At 38.1% G+C, this 19665-nt stretch overlaps 1 protein-coding gene across 1 annotated transcript in view; it reads right to left on the bottom strand.

Annotated features, from left to right (window-relative positions):
• The window catches only part of CUBN (cubilin), a 145288-nt gene that overhangs the window by 106930 nt on the left and 18693 nt on the right, over positions 1 to 19665 (bottom strand). The window contains exons 15-24 of the mRNA XM_064704204.1: positions 18914 to 19032; positions 17231 to 17462; positions 15833 to 16014; positions 14882 to 15044; positions 14495 to 14685; positions 10742 to 10898; positions 9778 to 9956; positions 9148 to 9310; positions 8637 to 8853; positions 7494 to 7624 (exon numbers count right to left, since the gene is read on the bottom strand). Of these exons, the coding sequence (XP_064560274.1) occupies positions 7494 to 7624; positions 8637 to 8853; positions 9148 to 9310; positions 9778 to 9956; positions 10742 to 10898; positions 14495 to 14685; positions 14882 to 15044; positions 15833 to 16014; positions 17231 to 17462; positions 18914 to 19032 (1734 nt within the window). The remainder of the gene's footprint in view (positions 1 to 7493; positions 7625 to 8636; positions 8854 to 9147; positions 9311 to 9777; positions 9957 to 10741; positions 10899 to 14494; positions 14686 to 14881; positions 15045 to 15832; positions 16015 to 17230; positions 17463 to 18913; positions 19033 to 19665) is intronic.

Below are 19665 nucleotides of genomic sequence, written 5' to 3'. Positions count from 1 at the left end.
TGGGCTATAAGTGACAATAATTTAGAAAGTGGTATAATCCTCAGAATTTGCAGATACAAGAGCTTTATTAAGGTCTTACATTTAAATGAACTTTTTTTTTGTGAACAATATATAAGCTGGGAAGAAGAAAATAGTGTGAATAGTGCTGAGGTAAAATCTAAGCAATAATTAAAAAGAAGCTCTTTTCAAAGCATAGACATAAAGTCTAGGAATTAAAATATTTGCTATAAAATAGTATGAAACTTTGTTTGGAAAGAAAAATTGCTGTCTATTAGTTGATCACAGTCAATCAGTAAAGTTTGTGCTATGGCTGCAAAAAGGGCAAGAAGAAATGTGAACTGTGCCAAGTGTTTTCAGGCAAAACAGGAAATGCTGATGCCACTGCACGAGGCAATGGTGCCGTGTCACCTGGGAAAATGTGGATAACTGTGGGCACTGAGGTTCTGAAACTCAAATGGGAATACATACGACATAGATTGTGGAGATAGCAGGAAATTAGTAGATTGGTGGGCAAGAGACACTAGAAGAGCTTAACTTGTTTGGCTTAGCAAGCGCAGATAAACATCAAGAAGCATGAAGAAAGGAAAAATAGAACACATTCTCAACGACAGGACAAATTCAGAAGTTAAAAAATGTCCATGAGTATCAATACATAGAAATTAGGAGAAATTTTTATTAGGAAGTGAGTTCCTAGAGCAATGATCCAATCAGCATAACAGATACAGAAAGGAGAAAACATTCCACTGGTTCTTAAGGTACAGTTTTATTCATTTAAGGGGAGGGGTCCACATTATGTAGCTTTTAGCTAAAAAAAAGGGTATAGGGATAAAAAAAGGAAAGGGGGAGTGACATAAAATTGTTGACTGGATTTGATGACCCTGGGGACTCATTCTGGTCCTCCATTTCCCCATTTCAGGTCCTACAGGTTGCAAATGTAAGAAATTAAATAGTTCCTACCAAATAGGCAGGTTTAGACTAATTATATATAGAACTGAGAGAGCAAGCAAAATAACCATTTAAGCTGGTTGCCACAGATCTCCGAGGTCTGCTTTCTAGCACAGCTGCAGTGTAGCAATATCTATGCTTAACTCCTCAACTGCATAACAATTTAGGGGAAAGGGATGGAGCTACACTGCAGGCCCTTCATGTCTAAGGTGGGTCATTTCCATGTCTGTTCTCTAGCCATTCTAACTACTAAAACACTTTTGCTTTTAATGGTGAATTTTTAATGGTTTTTTTGCATTCTGAGTTGCCTAGAAGGCCTCTGTTGCAAACATTTTCTGTGGGATAAATACTCCCAAAGCTAGCTCCCAGACTCCTGTTCCTAATTCATCATGGGGAGAACAGAGAAACAGGAACAGAGAAACAGAAAAAGATCAATAATTTTCTGCCATTGGCTTGTGCTTTGGTATTGACAAATCAAAAAGGTGTCATGCACTAGTTTACCTAAAATCATTATCTAGAAAGTCTTTATTTAGAATTTTAGCCATTTATGTGTTCCATCACTGCTATGTTTTAATGTATGCATATAACAAACAGCTTAGTCCTGGTCACCATAAGAGCTTTGTGCTGCTTTGTAAATCCTTCTAATGGATTGTTGGCTGTGCTGCTAGCTCCCATGGTGTTTTGCCATATGTAGGGCTTATCATCAAACCCCAGATCCACAAGTCAAAGGTTTTCTTGAGGATGCTGGGTTAGAAATCTGACGTAGACATGTGGCCCAAATTTTCCTAACAGACCACTAGAGAAAAAGCAGCAAAAAATTTAAAAGAAAATGTGTGTATATTTATTAGGTTACTTATTTTTAACAAATTATTTCCTCCTGCTTTAGGAGGGATAGGAGTCTGACTTGTGTATACTTGATGATTAGAGCTCTTGCAATACTGCCATTGCTAACCCTCTCAGAGACTGAGACTACCAGCTTTCAGCCTGTAGAATATTAAAACTGATGTACTAGATAAGAACCATTACAGTAAAATTAGCACTACAGAAGCCTTTTTTTTTTTTTATCAGCCCTTTTAATAATTTCCACAGAATTTTCCAGGTTCCCTCCCTCATCAAAGTTTTTCTTCCTGGGAGGAGCCCAGACAGAAACTTATATTTCAAGGGCACTGTTCTAACTGGAGCTCTGTACTGCTTTATATTTTGCTTAACAATCATCTTTATGAGCTAAGGGATAATAAATACAGAAGATGGAACAGTGACTGCCTTATAAATGTTAGACTTCTGGCTACAGTGAAATAAATCAAAGTATAGCTGGGATATGCTGGCTGCTATGAGGATTTAGGAAAGCATAGATGAACCCATGTTTTCTGACAGCCAACTCTTTTCTGGTACCTGGATTAATTCCTGGTGTTCTACTTTCAGCAGGAGAGCTGGAATTCCCCTTTAGCACTCGCCTCACTAATATTTGGGGGTGTGCTTGGGCAATAACAGATCCTTCTGTGAAAACTCAGCAAAGTTAGCTGGAAAAGAAAGTACTTTGACTCCTTTGCCAAAGTTCAGAATGCAGTCTAATAGCATATGTGATTATTATATGTCTGGAAAAAACCATGAATTCAGTTTAGTTGGAAGACACTTATTACAGCTCATGAAAAACAGGAGGCAATTGCTGAGGACAATCACACATCTTGCTTTGCCCAGTGTATGAGGTTTTGAAAGCTATTCAATCTGCCTTCTGATTTTAGTACTGAATATGTTAGCTTTTCTGGAAAAAATGCCATAAATGGCAGTACCCCTCTGTAATAGCCAACAGCAGAGAAAAATGCCAGCTTTCGTACTACTCATTTGTGCAATCATGCATAATGTAGAAAATTGTATCCAGGTTTTTTCCCCTAAAGAGATACCAATCAGTTGCCACAATCCTAATTATTCAAAACTCAAGCAGTAGTGCCGTAAGTAACATGGGATTTTTCTTCCAATCTCACTGTACCAAAAGAAAACTGAGATCCCTAAATATTCACTCTTTATGTAGTGCCATGCATGATCAGGAAAAAAAAAAAGAAGAAACTATCACAAGAAGTACATGCCTCTCCACAGGCAATGTGCATTTCATCTGCATTTCAGGGCCTTCTGTCCCTGCTGCTGGCAGATGCAGGGAATGGAGGAGTGGATTTTTACCTAGGAGGCACACAAAGGTTTTTTGTAACATGTTAGACCCAAACTCCCTCAGAATACTGGGTATGATGGTTCAGATAGAATCTCTGCCTTCTGCTGCTTGACACCTAAACACTGTGGAGCTGTGTGACATATTTTGGCTTTTATAGGCAGACTAACACCCTGATCAAACACTGCCAAGTTACAGCAGCCTAAAAATGTTGTCAGGGGCCAGCCAGTTGAGCCTTTTTCCTGAGACTTGGGGGGAGCTGAGCAGATGCCCAAGACACATAAAGGACATCAGCTTTATTTTCTGGCTTAGGTCAACCTCATTCAGCCATTCTCTGCACACACCTCTTTGTCAGACATTGCTTTCCATTCTCATCATTGCTCATTCAGCTGAAGACCAGAGCCAGGCATCACACTGCTAACAATTACTGGGTTCAGCCAGGAAGAGGGGAATGAAGACCTCAACTTGTACTCAGCTATCAAGGGAGAAGACACACAAATCCATACTACACTTTCAGGAACACTTTTAAGTGCATGGATTCACAGATGTTTTTCTCTTTCCTTATCCCTCTCAAATGCTGGCTTCTCCAAACAGTCATTGTAAGTAAGTAACATATAATCCACAATGAAGCAATTTAAAACCAGATTACATATCCTGATAAATACTATTCCCAATTCAGGATGATAATGAGGAAAATTATCTTTCACCAAAGCCAGAGAAAGACCAGGAATAAAAAGTATATCAGGAAGGCAATCTGCTAAAAACCTTGTTATGGTTAACTTTTCCCAGCAGAAAGACTGAAATGAAGCATCTCTAAAGAAATAAACAAATTTTAAAAACCCCAAACAAACAGAAAACCAACTAACAAACCAACAAAACACACTGCCAAAACCCCAATTCAAAGTAAAACAGATGGATTTCCACTTATTTGTGAAGAAGTTTGAGGGGCGAAAAAATAATAGCACTGACTTCACTACTACTCATATGGGAAAATTGTGGCCTGTGTCTATCAAGACCCTGCACAAAAATTCCAGGAAGGACTGAAGTCTTTCAAAGATTTTTTTATATTTTTACATGGGTTATTTGTGATGTGGTCAGCCAAAACTGTCAGAAGAAACCCCTAAAATCTACCATAACACTTACATGGCTTTTGTGACATTCATCTATTTGGTAGTTGAGACCTGCACTCTTTGAAACAAATCAGAATATTACCTTCCATTCCATGTGACTTTCCCTTTTAAATGACAGAAGGATGACAAAGAACTAAGAGTACCTCTAGTTGAAGTGGGTGATACCCATTTTTAAATGAGTATCATGAGGGCTTCTCTGACTGAAGGATTTCCATCTGTATTGCTGCTACATGAGCTATTCACAGCTACTGGCTGGCACACTGCTAAAACAATTGTTTGCACTTTATGGGCCATGGCCATGGCTGCATCTAGTGGCATTCAATTTTTTTTTATTTTTTTTTTTTTTTGGACAGGAAATATAACTTTGCCTTTTATTCTTTTCAGGCTACTTTTCAAGTATTTAATATATCACAGATAAGCCATGCTAACAAAAATATCATTTACCAAGATGCATGGAGAAGAAAATTAATTTAATTTTGCATTAAAAAAAAAAAAATCACTCTTACATATCCTTCTTTTCTTAACTCAAATTTATTTGGCGGGGGAGGAGGGACAATCTTGTCCATGTTTTCAATAGCTCATTCTCTCTGAAATAACTCCAGGCAAAAGACTATTGAAATGTGTAATATGAAACAGAACATCTTTGACAAGTTCTGATACTGGCTATGCTCTTGCTGGCTAAGAAAACACAACTGAAAAATATGAAGAATTCTTATTGCATAAGAAACATTATTAGAACCATATTTTCTTTAGCAGAAAAAAATCTAAATTAGCAGCAGATGTAAAGGAAAAAAACCATAGTTTTAGTATCTCTCAGACATTATTATGCTTAGCAATTTGCTACCTTAGTGTAACTGGATATACATGAGATGAAGATCAGACCTAAACATCTCACAGTGAGAAAACTAAACTTGATATGTTTGCAGGGAAGTGAGGAGTTGCTTCTCACAGCAAAATCCACATACACACATGTGTTTGCCTTCTCTCAGGCCACAGAAATTTCAGAACATTTATTCTTAATAAAAATGAATTTTAGCCCTCTGGTATTTAAGAAAACTTTATGGTACTGCTATACTTGTACTGGGCCAAAGAAAACAAATCTTTGTAAAAACAACCAAATCATAGCTTCAGCCTCTCTGTAAGTTTATTTACTCTCAGTTTCAGCAGCAATCTCCCACTTTGCCATATTTATACCAGCTGTAGTGGTTGAAATTAAAGAGTGTTTGTTCTAGCGATCGTTCCAAGAGTGAGAATAAATTGAGAGTTGGTGCAGATTGTCTGGAGAGTAGCAAAGATATTTGTGTTCATTATAGGAAAAGAAAATCCTAGGTGTTATACAGAATTTGGATTAAGATATTACATAACACTAATTTCACATAAACATATTATATAGTTGTTAAAAGCATTGAGGAGACAGCAGATGTGCATTTTTAAGGCATTGTTTGAAAACATTCCAGGGACAGCACTGATGCAGTTGGAACTCCACGTGACACATATTGCAGTGCTTTGGATGAAAGGTGAGAAAAGCCAATCACACAGTGGTGGAAAAGGAGGGGAATACAGGAGAGAGGAGCCAGAACTGTGAAACTGGACAGCATTGAAATGGCAGACACAGGCATGGTTACAACAGAGACAGAAATACAGATTGATGTTAAATAAAGAATACTTGATGGACTCTGAGAAAAGTTGCTATAAGAATATTTAGGATATTTAGGAAGGAATCAATCCACCCATGAAAGAGTAATCTGAGGTGAGTTAAAAAGGAAAAAATACCAGATTAAAAAGCAACAATGATATTTATAGAAGGTTTAGTTTACAGTTGCAAACAAAAGCTAAAAAATTACTTTATAAGGATGAGAATTTCCCAGTTTCTCACTAGGAAGAATTCAGATTTCCAACTACAGAGTTTTCCTGGAAAGATTTTTAAAAGTAGAACTTTTTTATTGCCTATTACTTTCTAAGAAATAGAAATGTCCTCCTTGCAATAGTTCTCATTAAATCTTAATTGTTTGTACTGGCTTTTGGTTTCAATGCCAAATAACGCAAATACAAATGAAGGCAGCTGAGAAAATGGTTTCTTTGGATTTGTAAGTTATCTTGTAGTGAATAAAACCACAGCAGCAAATCTGTACTGGTGTCATCTAAACACATGTTGAGAGCCAAAATAGCCAATTTTCCCAAGATGTCACCAAGAAAGCTGTTAGGAATTGGAAATTTTGCTGCCTTTAAACAGGTTGAATAAATTCAGGAATTAGGAAAACAATGAACAGTAGTTTATGAGTGCATAGATGAGTACTGTGAATTTCTGGTGTTCATCTAACAAATCCCTTGTAGTCTGCACTCACACACAGAAAGCACATATAAACTGATTAGTGATGGATAACAAACATCCCAGCTACAAATACGTTCTCATTTTTACTTTTTTCTTCTTTGTGCCACTCTGCCTCTTCTGTGGCTTAGTTCTGCCAGCCAGACCCTGTCCCTCAACCTTCCATAGCACTGAGTGCCATGTGCAGTCCTTTCTTGAACACATCCAGGGGTGGTGACTCCACACCTCCCTGGCCAGTCCTTTCCAATGTTTGACCACCCTTTCTGAGAAAAAATGCCTCCTAATGTCCAAAAGAGAAGAGAACTGAGAGAATGAGCAGCTATTCTTCCTTTACCTCACTGAAGTAAGTCTTGGCCCTTTAGAAAATATTTAAAGAAGGGATTTAATGCATGACAGGAACCTTGAACTCTGGTGGAGACAGAAATGTTGCACTCTGTTGCAATGAAAAAAAATCTCTTGTGCCTTCAGGTTATTTTGGTGCTTTATCAAATTTCATCCTAATTGACCTTTCTCTACCCACCATCAATAATTGAACCTTACAGAGACTAAATTAATTTTTTATGGCACCCAAGAGTCTCCCATTCAAGTGAGTCGTCCATGACTAAGTTTACTAGATCACACATGCTCAGTTCAGAATGCACAAAAAAAATTCAGAAAATATTTTTCCTAAATAATTCATGTAGTTCTGCCATGTCAGCTCTTACTGACTTTTTAAAGAAAGCAACAATGCTGCTAACAGAAATTGCTTTCTGCTTTCCTAGGGAGTAAAAAAAGCTTCTGAATAAAGCAGAATGAATAAGAGGGAGTAGAAGAGGCACCAGGAAGTCTTCGGGCAGCACAGAAAATAATGTTTCTGTTTCTTGTAGTGGTTATTTATAGTGACAGCTGAAAACATTTAATTTGCATAATGAACAGACTGACATATTACCTTTGGATGCATCCAGGGAGATATAATTAGCTGAGAAGCCTTCAGATGCAATGCTGTGATCTGTCACAAAGGACAACGTCATCATATTGCCACCACTAGTGAGAGATGGTGGAATTGATCTTCCGCAGTATCTGCAGCAAAAAGATACCCCAAAGTGAATGGCAGTACTTTGTAAAGCACCTGCATCACTGGAAGAGAATTCAGCTTTCCTGTGAAGTTTGAATAGTTACACACACACAATTCTCTCCTTTGGATGAAACAGATCCCAGGCATATACCCTCTATTGTGGGACTAAATAGCACACTACATGTTAAAAGGTACAAATCTGAAGTGTGGCAAAATCAGAGAAGAAATTCTGACTTACAAAAAATTGTCAAATTCTTATTGAATTTATACTCTGCTGTACCTCCAAAATACTCTGTTCTTTTGTAGGAGTCAGTGTGGCTAGCCAAACACTAAGATTGCAAAATGTTCTTCATTCTGAGAGTCATTTGCTCCTTATTTTCCAAATACTGCCACGTCAGCCAACTGTTTTACAGTCTATAGTGGCAACTGAATACTGTTCCAAAGTAATTCAAATGTTCTTGAATTCTAGGGCAACAAGAAAACTTTGTGTATAGACCAATTGGAGAAGTGAAATAAAAGAAAATATTCTTCCCTAAGATAAAATCATGTATCAGAAGAAAATGAAAACTAAATCACATAAAATGCAGATTGTGTTCTAGTTTTTGCAGATATTCAAATGTACAGCCTTTTAAGTAATCTTTCTTTCACTTCTGCAAGTCTTAAATCCTGTCTTTTCTGGGCAAAGATATACAAATGCTTTCAATTTATTTTCCATAAATCAAAATGTAAATGGAGCAGGACAAAGCTAGCTATTGAAACCTGTCCTTAAAAGAGCTATCCTTTAGACACAACTTAGTTTCTCCCAATATATTATTTATTAAATGTACTTCTCATTGCATGGTCAAGTGGCAAGCTGCCTTTCCTATCCTAGCAGAGAAATTGCTGCTATTGTTTCTGTGATGAAAAGAAAAGAATCTATACACAAAATTATTTAAGGAAGCAAACTGAATGTCAAGACCTACAGAGCAGTGCTCCCTCCACAGTAGCACAGGTCTGTAGGCTTATGGACATATTTACCTTCCCAATTTTTGCACAGTGCTGTTGTCATATATTTCAAGATAATCCTCTCTGCAGCTGTAATCAAATGCCAAGTTAAATGAAGTGAATGTCAGGCGGATAAAGTAGCCGGGCTGAACATTGATAGTCCAGGTACAGTTGATCCCATGTGGGTACACATCTGGATAGCCAGGACTTGTAATGGTTCCTGAAGATCCAGTGAGAGTCTCTCCACATACTGCAGAGATTTAAATGATATGGTTAAATGGAATCAGGTTAAATGATATGTTTATTGAAAAAAGTTAGACTATGAAATTTCAGAAAGAAAAGTAACCAGTTTTATAAGTGTCTTTCTTTCTTGATGCATACTACATGGTAACTGATTCAGAACTTATCTCCTGTTACACCATCCTAAAACTTGATTGACAGTTGTTTTCTTATATTTATAGTTTATTTATATAGTTGTTTTCAGTTTGTAGGAAAATTTGGAAAGTCCCAACAGTCTAAACAGAAACAGTAAAACAATCCTTACCTGTATCTAATGGCCAGTACTGAGCTCTGAAGCCAAGGTTGGTAAGTGAGGAAGCTCTGAATTTGATGTAGAGGTTGTTCCGTGTGGATTGCACTCTAGAGGGTACAGCTGTACCACAGTATTTCTCCAAAACAGGAGAGTCTGCGTTGTTGCCATCTCTGACCTGAAGAAAGGTGCAAGCAAAATATGCCATAGAATTTTTTTATTACATTTAAGTATTAACCATAAAGTAATTCATAAGAACTATAAAAAAGAGATCCTTAGGAAGTCAACACTACCCTTTCTTCATGTGGTTTCCACTACAGGCACAGAGAATAAAACCTTATGCCTATCAGAGAAGCAGAGAAAAGATGAGATCTTACACCCTCAGCAGTAAATGGCACAAAAACCTTCCAAACCAGGCCTATCTGTTTAAAGAAACCTGATACTTGTCTTTGATTATCAAAACAGTCATAACATCTTTGGAGAGTCAAGAAAAGCTTTGGGATCCCATTATGAACCTGGAAAAGCTTTTGTGACTGCTGGAAGGAGTGCTCACCTGTCAAGAACTTCCACTTAGGTAGAGATGAGGATCAGAAGGAACTTGCAGGTACATATTTACATCCATAGTGCATGCGTGTGGCTCCTTACCTCGATGTAGTCCGAATCACAAGTGGCTGTATCTCGAATGTCAAAGTCAGTGAAGTTAAGAATCACTGCTTTGGGAGCTGGCTGGGAGATGATCCACTCACAGGTCTTTGGGTGAGGGGACATCCTGGGGTAATAAGGTGAATGGATTGTGCCTGCTCCAGACAAGGAGCCTCCACAGGCTGCCAAGAGACACCAAGAATCAGTACTTGTGATGAATGATTTCAAGGAATGTGTCATGATGATGATGCATGATACGTATCAAGTAACGCTATGAAATTAGAAGGAAACCAACTCTAAATTATCTTATTACAGCAGCTACTACAGATCACACAACATATTTAAAAGAAAAACTTTAAAGTGAGTATATTTAAAAGAAAAAAATGCTATAGGTATAGCATAAACATGCTTGTACAGAAGACCAAATTGTGCCCATGAAAACTAATGGATTTGACTAATTTGTTTCACAGACAGATAGGCTCGTTGGTGGTTAAGAAATTAAAGACAGGCAAAATGATAAAAACATTGAGGCGGAATTGAAGTTATAACATCTTTGATATTTCAACATCAAGTGATAAATCATTAGTCCCATATTGCAGAATCATTAATATCATATCACAGGATATTCTGTGTTGTAAGGGACCCACAAGGATTATCGAGTCCAGCTCTTAAATGAATGGCCTACATGAGGAACAAACCCACAGCCTTGCTGTTTTAGCACCAGGCTCTAACCATCTGAGTTAATCTCGAAGTCAGAAGTAACAAAAGGTCTGTTTCAAAGCATGCTAGCAGTGCCTACAGCAAACCTACTGCAGACATCTTTTTAAATGAATAAATTGACTCTGTTCTGTTCTTTTCTTTCTTTTGAAGTTTGTGTTTAAACTATTATATGAATACTATATAATGGAAATGACTGAAAGTGTCCAAATACAGGAAGTTCACAGTGCAAATGACCAGTTCCACTTACCAACTTGATAAATAGCCCTGAAGCTAGATCTCTGCACAGAAGCATCAGACTTGAATTTGATCCAGAGAGCATTGCTGGTAGAAGTGATTGCAGACATGAGTGTATTATGACAGATTTTTCTAATGAGAGGAGACATCTCACTGTCACCATCTCGAACCTAGCCATCAAAAAGAGGAAAGGAAAGTGTTAGATCATAAAATCACTGGGATCTGATATCCAGATAAACCTGTAATTTCCCAAGAGCTGCCACATAACAAAAGGAGTAGCTGTTTTATGTATTTATGAGAGGGGCACAGAGCCATCACTGTAACTGGCACAAGCACAGCACTTATGACAGCTCAAAGGAACCATCAGATGATCAGCACAGAAGACACAAACACTTGCTGCTGTCACAGGACATTAGGATTAAATGATCTTCTCTATGAACCACAGTTTTAGCACTATTTGGACCTATGGTTCCAAAAGTGACACCCTTAGGATGAAAGAGACGGGTAGGGTGCTCACCAGTAATAACTGTGAATTTTTTGCCAGCATTAAAATCCTCTGGGGAAAAAAAATGGTTATTTTTTATTTTCTTGCTCTCGCCATGAAGTTTCCAGTGATTTTTGTATGGCACTTCTCCAGAACAAGCATCTGCATCCATACATTGATGCAGGCAGACAGCTCACTAACAGGAGATGCAACTCCAAGTCCCTGACATCTTGGCATTCTTTTAGCTGAAGGGTTCAGTGTGTGATAATGGCAATGAGGCTACATCAGAGAATCCAGCTTTTACCTTCCACTGCCTTTCTACTGACCTCAATCAATTTGCTAATCAAATGAGAAATGTATCTTACATATTTTCCCTGCAGTTGAGTATCTATCCTGATTATCAAGGGGAGTTGATGGGAAAGACTTATTTGTACCTCAAGACTTCATACCCTGAATCCATATTCCATGAGTAAGAATAGCTACATCCAGGGATCCAGGCAGAGTCCTGGTATATCTCTGAGGTGCCCATCTCATTTCAAGTGGGCAACAACAACCTGAGGTCCAAAAGATGGATCCTCTGCTCTTTGCCCAAGCAAAAAAATGCAATTTTTGTCCCAAAGATTCTCCCAGAAACAAAACACCTTTTTTTCTGCTGTAAAAGTGCTGGTAGTTCATGTAGATGGAACTGCATTTAAACACATCTACATGCTGTCAAAGCCAAAAAATCATTCCAGTGAGTTCACTGGCAAACCAGGGACATCCAGCTTTCAGATCCCCTCTCAACACCAATTTTTTCTTCCTCAGTTGTATTCTTCCATGGGCTGGAAGAGAAGGTAAGGAACTGTCATGAGTGCCCTGGTGAACAGGCAGTGGCTGGCATGCTTGCCCAGTTTTGCAGTCTTAAGCTGGTGAGATGGCTTTCTGACTAACAGATATTTCCAATTTCCCTGGAATTTGAGTTTAAGGTGACAGAATTATTCTGGATTTATGGCAGAGCAGCTGACATCAGAATCTGCATCAAAATATTTAGTAAATCTTTGGAAAGCAGTGAAAACTTCCAGAGTGGTAATTCACAGGAGTTCACATGTTTTTCTTGAGCTGATTCTCCTTACACTTTTTGTTTATACAGTCCAGTGAGTAATGATAAAAATAACAGGTTCTCTAAAGCATGTATGTGAGTAATGTCTTCTCTTGCCAGTTAGAAGGACAGCATGTAAAAGGGGCTGCCTGGGGTAGCATCTTACCTCTGCATCATCATGTCACAGCCTTTCTCAAATAAATTTTATTGTCTCTGTTTTCTTATGGCAGATGCCCTCCTTAGCAAGAAACTAAACATCCCTCCCTGAGCAAGTGCTGTGAGCTGTGTCTTGTCCCTGTGCAAAGTCTACAGATTTCCTGATTTAACCAGGGAATGGAATAATCTGCACCTTTCCAAAGTGACAAAAAAGTTGTTGGAGAGTGACTTTTAAAGTAACTTAAAGACCCAAAAGTTATCTCCCTAGATGAGCCAGTGGGGGAGTATTTTACAAAAGGACATGTGAAAAAATCAGGTCTTAATAACAGAGCACACACAGTACTTTGGTTTTACTGACTGTCCCAGCCAGAAAATGTCAGTCTGATTTCTCTGCTCTGGGCTGAGCCACAGAGTGAGGGGGCAGGAAGAAGAGGAGGGTTGAAACATGGGAACTGAAGGGCTTGTGACTGATCAGCAAACAGTGAGGTAAATGCCTTGCTGAACTGATACAAACCAATGATGTTCAACAGAAATGGTTTTGTTTCTGTGGCTGTTGTGAATTTAGCTGCTGTTTTGCCAGCAATTAGGCAAGAGGAGTAGCAGGCCAAACAAACAAAAGCTGTCTGTTTTCATTAAACACACTTCCCCTCTCATTTCAGAAACTAATTACACTTCATTCCAACCTAGGTCTTTGAATTACAGGAGGAGAAAAGGGAACGATGACAACACAATAACATCTTTTAAAAATAGACCAACAGCACAGAGCTCATAGGGGCCTGCTCCTCACTGGTCAAGAAGAGATTAAATACAAAACCCAACCTGTGCTGCCCCTGAGCTGCATGGCTGGCAGTGCTGGACCCAGCTCTGGGGCTGCAGGGATGGCTCCCTGCACCTACAGCTGTAAATTTGGCACCCTACAGCTGTAAATTTATATGTAACACAACATTGCAAACCAATGAAGAGAGAGCTAGGAGTAAAAGTCACCTCAAGTGGATCACACTAAGTACTGACACTAGTATTGCACTATTATTACATTTTCCATATAGACACATTCCAACTGTACCATTTTGTTTTCTTTGCAAATCAACCAGAGACTGTGCCCAGCTTGTTTTCCTTCTGTTTAGCTCTGCACAGCCCAGGCACAGTTTTATCCAGGCAGCAGTACCCAGCAGCCATTCCACGTGGGACGAGGCCCTGTCTCAAGGCCTCTGCTGTTGTACCTAGCCTGTATTTCTCTGCACATTTGTATGTAACACAACATTGAAAACCAATGAAGAGAGAGCTAGGAGTAAATTCACCTCAAGTGGAACGCACTAAATACTGACATTAGTATTGCATTATTATTACATTTTCCATATAAAAACATTGAAACTGTACAATTTTTTTGTCTTTGCCAGTTAGATTTAGATTAAGAACAACTCTTGAATTAGACTTTAAAGATTTCAGTTATGGCAACAATAAACTCCCAGCTTTACATATGTATATAGAATCATAGAATCATTAAGGTTGGAAAGGATCTCTAAATCTTCAAGTCCAACTGCAAACCGAGCTTGGCCAAGCCCACCACTAAATCATGGCCCTAAGTGCCACTTCTACACATCTTGTAAATACCTCCAGGAATGGTAATTCAACCACTTCCCTGGGAATGTGTGTATAAATATTTATATAGTGTTTCCTTTTAGTGTCAGATCAAAATCTTCCATTTAACACTTTGACTCCAGAAAATGTTGCATAGCAGCTATGGCATTATTTTTTTTTTTTCTTGCAGTTGACATTCATTTACCAAATGTTCAAACTCCCCCTAATCATGTAAAAACTATTGAGAATTAGTGTTAAGTTGGACAGATTTCCTCATTCTCTTATCCTTGCTTCAATCCAAAAGCACCATCCTGCTCTTTCAGCCCCTGTGACTTTTGGGCCCTAGTAAATTCATCTACTTAATTGTTTGATTAACACCCATTTCTGCAGTGGCCCTTGGGACAGAAGTTATACATCCTCTTGTACACATATGCATTCAAACTTTCATATCAACCGGTTAAGAGAATTACCTCTATATAATTTGCTGAACAATCACTATGACTCTCCAGCTCCATATGGGTGAAGTTGAGGAATATTTTTTCATCCTCTGGCTGTCGGATAATGTAGACACATTGTCGGTTGTTGATGTAAGGGTTAGGCCAGAAAGGAGATGTGATTACCCCTTCACTCTCTGTGAAATTTCCTCCACAACTTGGTTCTGCTGTAATAAGAAAAAAAAAAAAAAAGACATATCCGTAAGCACAGTAACTCCTTTTGAGGTTGCCTCTGTACAATGTCTGCAAATCAAAAAGAATTACTACATTATTAAAGAGCAAGTGTTAATGACACCCATTCATGTGTTATCTCTGTCTCTAGAATGTCACAGACCGACCTTTGATCCTGAGTTTTTTACTTACCAGGAGATGTTGTATACACAATATGGAATCCTTTATCAGTAACTGAGTCATCAGAGTGAAAGTGAATAAATGCATATGGACCAGTGGTTTGGAGTGGGGGTGGAGATCCAGTGCTACAGTATTTACCAAGGACAGGGTCTTGTGGAAGGAGTCCATCTCGAATCTAGACAGAATGACAGATCAACAGTTAGGATTATCATATGTGTGCCAGTTGTGAACAGTACAACACTCTTTAAGTTATCTCTGAGGCCACAGACGTGTTATGGATGGTGGGTGGAGGGAAAGCTCATAGGAAGTTTCCTCCAAACACAGAGGAAGCAAGAAACAGATCCACCAGCATAGCTGTGATGCTGCTGCCAGGAGTCATCAAGGGTTTTGTGAAAAGGAAAGAAAGTATCAGGAGATCTACTGTTGAACTGCTTTCTTGAAATCATGCTCTGCATTGCACACAACATGCTATTCCAAACTGGCTTCACATTTCCATGAGAAGGTATTGCTGAATTCTGTAAGCATTAGGTCACACTCAACAGAAAGCCGTAAACATCAAGTGGTGGATGGCTGTGTGAGCCAGGATATGAATCTATTAGTCTTAGATCCCTTTCCTGAACAGTTTCCCATAGGCTCATGAATTCTCTGTGGGTTGACATTTGACAAGGAGTTTGGAGACTGAACTTTGTATGAAAGTGAAAGCTTCCCATCAAGTATTTGGCCTGAATCCCATCCTGTTTGTCAAAGGACTTCCACCGACTTCAGTGAAGCAGGTCTCATCCCCTTTCTGCCCTGTTGTCTCTGATTGTGCATGGATGGCTGGAATGTGTAAATAAAAAAAAGCATTTCAACCCCGGATTAAATTTCAAACAGTCCCCTTCTGTACATAAAAAGGTTTAGAAATATCTTGTTTCACAATAACATATCCACAAAATGTTGTCATCATTCACAATTACACTTTACCTCTAAATAGTCATAATCACAGTTGTCATGGTGTTCCAGGCTCAGTGTGCCAAAAGCAAATGTGATGAGGAGGCCAGGATTGGTTGAGATGGTCCAGAAACAATTTCTGTTTACAGGATAGTTACCAGGATATCCTGGAGAGCTTATGGAGCCGTAAGTACCTGTCAGCTCACCACCACATTCTAACAGAAAGAGACACAGAACAACAGAGTATTTATCACCACATGTTGGATCAGAAGATGAACTGTCCTGTAGTGTCCAAACTACCTACCACTTTGGGGTCAGAGTAAATTAAAAAACAAAGACCAAGTCAAACAAATCAGCAAGTTTCTTATTTCTTTAAGTTTTGCAGTTAATTCTGCAATTTTAAAAGGAGAACCCCAAATATTTCCTGATTTGCACAATAAAAGAAAGATTCTTACTCAGCCATGATGAACATGCCTTAAGAGGAATAATCAAAAGCATGTGTTTGGATTGGATTTACAAAATTAATCTGAATTTCTGTTCTTTGTAAATATTCTCCATTTTTTATCCTATCACAAGACTAGTTCAATTAAAAAAAAAAAGGAAATAGCTAGTTTCATCTCATCTCACTGTTCTCTTTGCTTTTTTTTGTTAGTGCTATTTTTCCCTCCAAAATATCTGCTTTCACTTTTCAGTACTCAAAGTATTAAATCAGTATTTTTCAATTAGTAATTATCAATCTAATAATGATAATTGAAAGAAAAAACCCACCAAAAACCATATTAAAAGCATTTCAAGAAATATTTCTAGAAATAAGGAAATGGCATTTTTTACTCTATAGTTCATTCAATACACAACCCAATGCACTATTTTGTTTCTAGATAATACACTGAACACTGAAGTGACCTTAATGTTATGTGAGATGATTTGAAATTTATCTCTGGGAATGTATTGTCAGACCATGTGGAACAATCACCCAATTACCATTATCAAGAATTCAGGCAGAAATGTACAACAAATCACACCAAAAACCCTCACACATTCTTTAAAATCCAGTTCCCTATAATCTATCATGTTTGGAACATTTAGGCTGTTGTAAATTGTCAGTAGCAAAACAAACCATTAATTTGCTTGCTCAAAGTACCAGATATTTCTGTGACAAAAGAGAACTGACTAAATGAATGCTATCCCCAGACACACATGTTCTTTGGGGGATTCCTCACAGGAAGTGTAAAGCAGCCTTAAAAAACAGCAGAAAGCTATTCATGCAGAGACCTAGAATTAGAGTTTGAGAGTATCTTCAAGTGATATATATTTCAGCCTCACTCCCTTGAAAAACACTCTCCTTATGCTTCTAATGTTTCCTAATCAAAGGAAATAAGGAATTCATTTTACTCCAAAGCCATAAAGATGTTTTGCATTTAATCAACTTACCAGGATCCTGAGATTCCCAATGAACAGTAAAGCCTCCAGTAATGGTGTGGTTTGAGTATAACCAGAAATACAGAGAGTTGTGGGAACTGAGAAGCTCTGTAGGACCTGGGAAGCCACAGTATTTTCCAAGAATGTGCATTGATGCTGAAGGACCATCATGGATTTGAAGGAATTCAGAGTTACACTGATTACTTGTCTCCAGTTGGAAGAATGGGAAAGTAACACGCAGAATCTAATAGAAGAGAGAAAACAAAATATCTCTTTTTGTCTCTGTTGCGGAGACACTAATTATGCAGAGACTTTATGGATGAGATATGTGTGTCCGTGCAACTGTGAGAATCTATGAGCTTTTGCGTCATTTCCTGAAATGTTCCAGGACAAAAAATTAAATCAAAGAATCTTAAGGGTCAAAAGGAAACAGAGAAGGTAGACAGACATAAGAATTTAGTCAGTGAAGTTTTCTGGAAAGAGTATTATTTCTGTAAACTAAAAATTGAGACCATTTGCCTGCGTGTGTTATATGTGCAACATACCTATATGTGTAAATTTCAAGCCGTGTGAAAAGCTTGAAACACAACATAAAGTATCTTATTCCAGGTTTCCCTAGGCAGTTTTTTTCATCCGGTAATTAGTATTTTTCACCCTTGCTATGTTTGAAAGTGTTGTAATGGGAGTTAAAAGGCTCAATTATCTTGTTTTGCACAAATAAAATCAGTGTCTCTAAAGCCCATTTTGGATACTTAGTGACATGCACAGCTTTAAGTTTCAGATTTTTCACTGATGTGCTGTAATATGCTCTGCTGAAGACAGTAGTGGCTCCCCAGCTTTAGGCTGAGGACATGTCACATATACATATATGTATATGCAATGCTGTATTAACCACTGTTAAGTACTGGTTTATAAAATGATTTAATTCATTCCAGAAAATGTCAAAAAAAAAAAAATCAAATATTTAGATCCCAGGTAAGAAATTTAATGCTAAATTATGGAGTAGAGTATTTTGTAGCTGTGATTTATAACACAAGTAGAATTGTTAGTTGCAGATCAGAATCAGAATATACATTTGTGTGCAACAGTTAAAAATTAATCTTTAAAAAAAAAATCAGATGCTGGTATTCCACAAAGGCATTGACAATATGATTTAAGCATTCTACATTTCTGTACTCAGATATCAGAAATATGAAATTGTTTTGGGGTCAGAGAATCACAGAATAGTCTGAGCTGGAAGGCACCCAGAAGGATCACTGAGTCACACTGATAAGTGACGAGCTGGCCCACGTGGGGATCAAAGCCACAGCCTTGGTGTTGTCAGCACCAGGCTCTGACCAACTCCCTCAGCCTAGCACCCACCTGTGGAGCCCATCAGAGCAGAGCTTTTCTCATGCATCCATTCACAGATCACATTCTAAAGCAATGTAGAACACTGTAGCTGGAGTAGGTTAATAAACTACAACTCTCATCTGCTTAGGAAAGCTTGGAAAATCTAACCCAAGCAAATCCTTAGGCTAAGGAGCCTGAAGGGTTGTAAGGATCTAAAATTTATTCTTTTGAAATACTATTTATTCTAAGAGGATTGGATCACAGCATAGAAACACATGTAGCATGAAGATAGTCATGTTTGCTCTGATAAGCAACCATGGATCCTACAGACTGAGGCTTTCTTTCACCTGAACTCTACTTTACCTTGTTGGGAGTAGTTTGAACAACCCAAGCACAGCTGACCCCACTGCTGTACCACTGGCTGCTTGGGTTGTTGGGGTACCTGAAAGACCCCCTCGAGCCTGAAAGGTATCCTCCACAAACTGCAAAAAGAGAGAGAAAATTTAACAGATTTTGTGCTATTGCTCCACAGACTAAACCAAAACCTAGCTTTTTTTTGGCATAGATTTTTCCTCTTGAACATTTAAAGCAATGTTGTTAAATACTTCTATAAAAGGATCTTTAGGACTTCCTCTCAAGTGGAATGACATCTCAGAAAAGCACAAATTCCCCGAAAGAAAAATAGTTCTTGGAAAGGAAAAGAATGTCAGTTGGAACATGTGGATACTGCCAAAAGATATTGATTCTGTTTCATGATAATGTTTTGCTTTGCTTCCAGAAGTATACCTCCAGATTGAATCTCTAGATTTTTCCCTTTCAATGAAATAACATTTTGCATTTTGAAGTTAACATGATGTAAAATTGTCTTTCTCAGAACTGGTACATCATAGAAGTTATCCTCAGGAGGTTTTATTGCTCCATTTATTCTTTTTGCCCAGATTTCTGGGCCTGATAATTCCCCTCATGATACACCATGGTCTCTTCTCTCACTGAACCATTCAGTGCATGGGAACTGAGAACTCCAAACAGCTACAGAAAAATATGTCTGTAAAGCAGCCAAAATGCAATGCACATACAGCTAGTGTGCACTAAGAACCTGTAGTTTAACATTGAAC

The sequence above is a fragment of the Zonotrichia leucophrys genome, chromosome 2, assembly GCF_028769735.1.
Source record: "Zonotrichia leucophrys gambelii isolate GWCS_2022_RI chromosome 2, RI_Zleu_2.0, whole genome shotgun sequence".
NCBI lineage: Eukaryota > Metazoa > Chordata > Aves > Passeriformes > Passerellidae > Zonotrichia > Zonotrichia leucophrys.
Note: the sequence above shows the minus strand (reverse complement) of the source record. Positions and strands in the feature narration are given on the sequence as shown.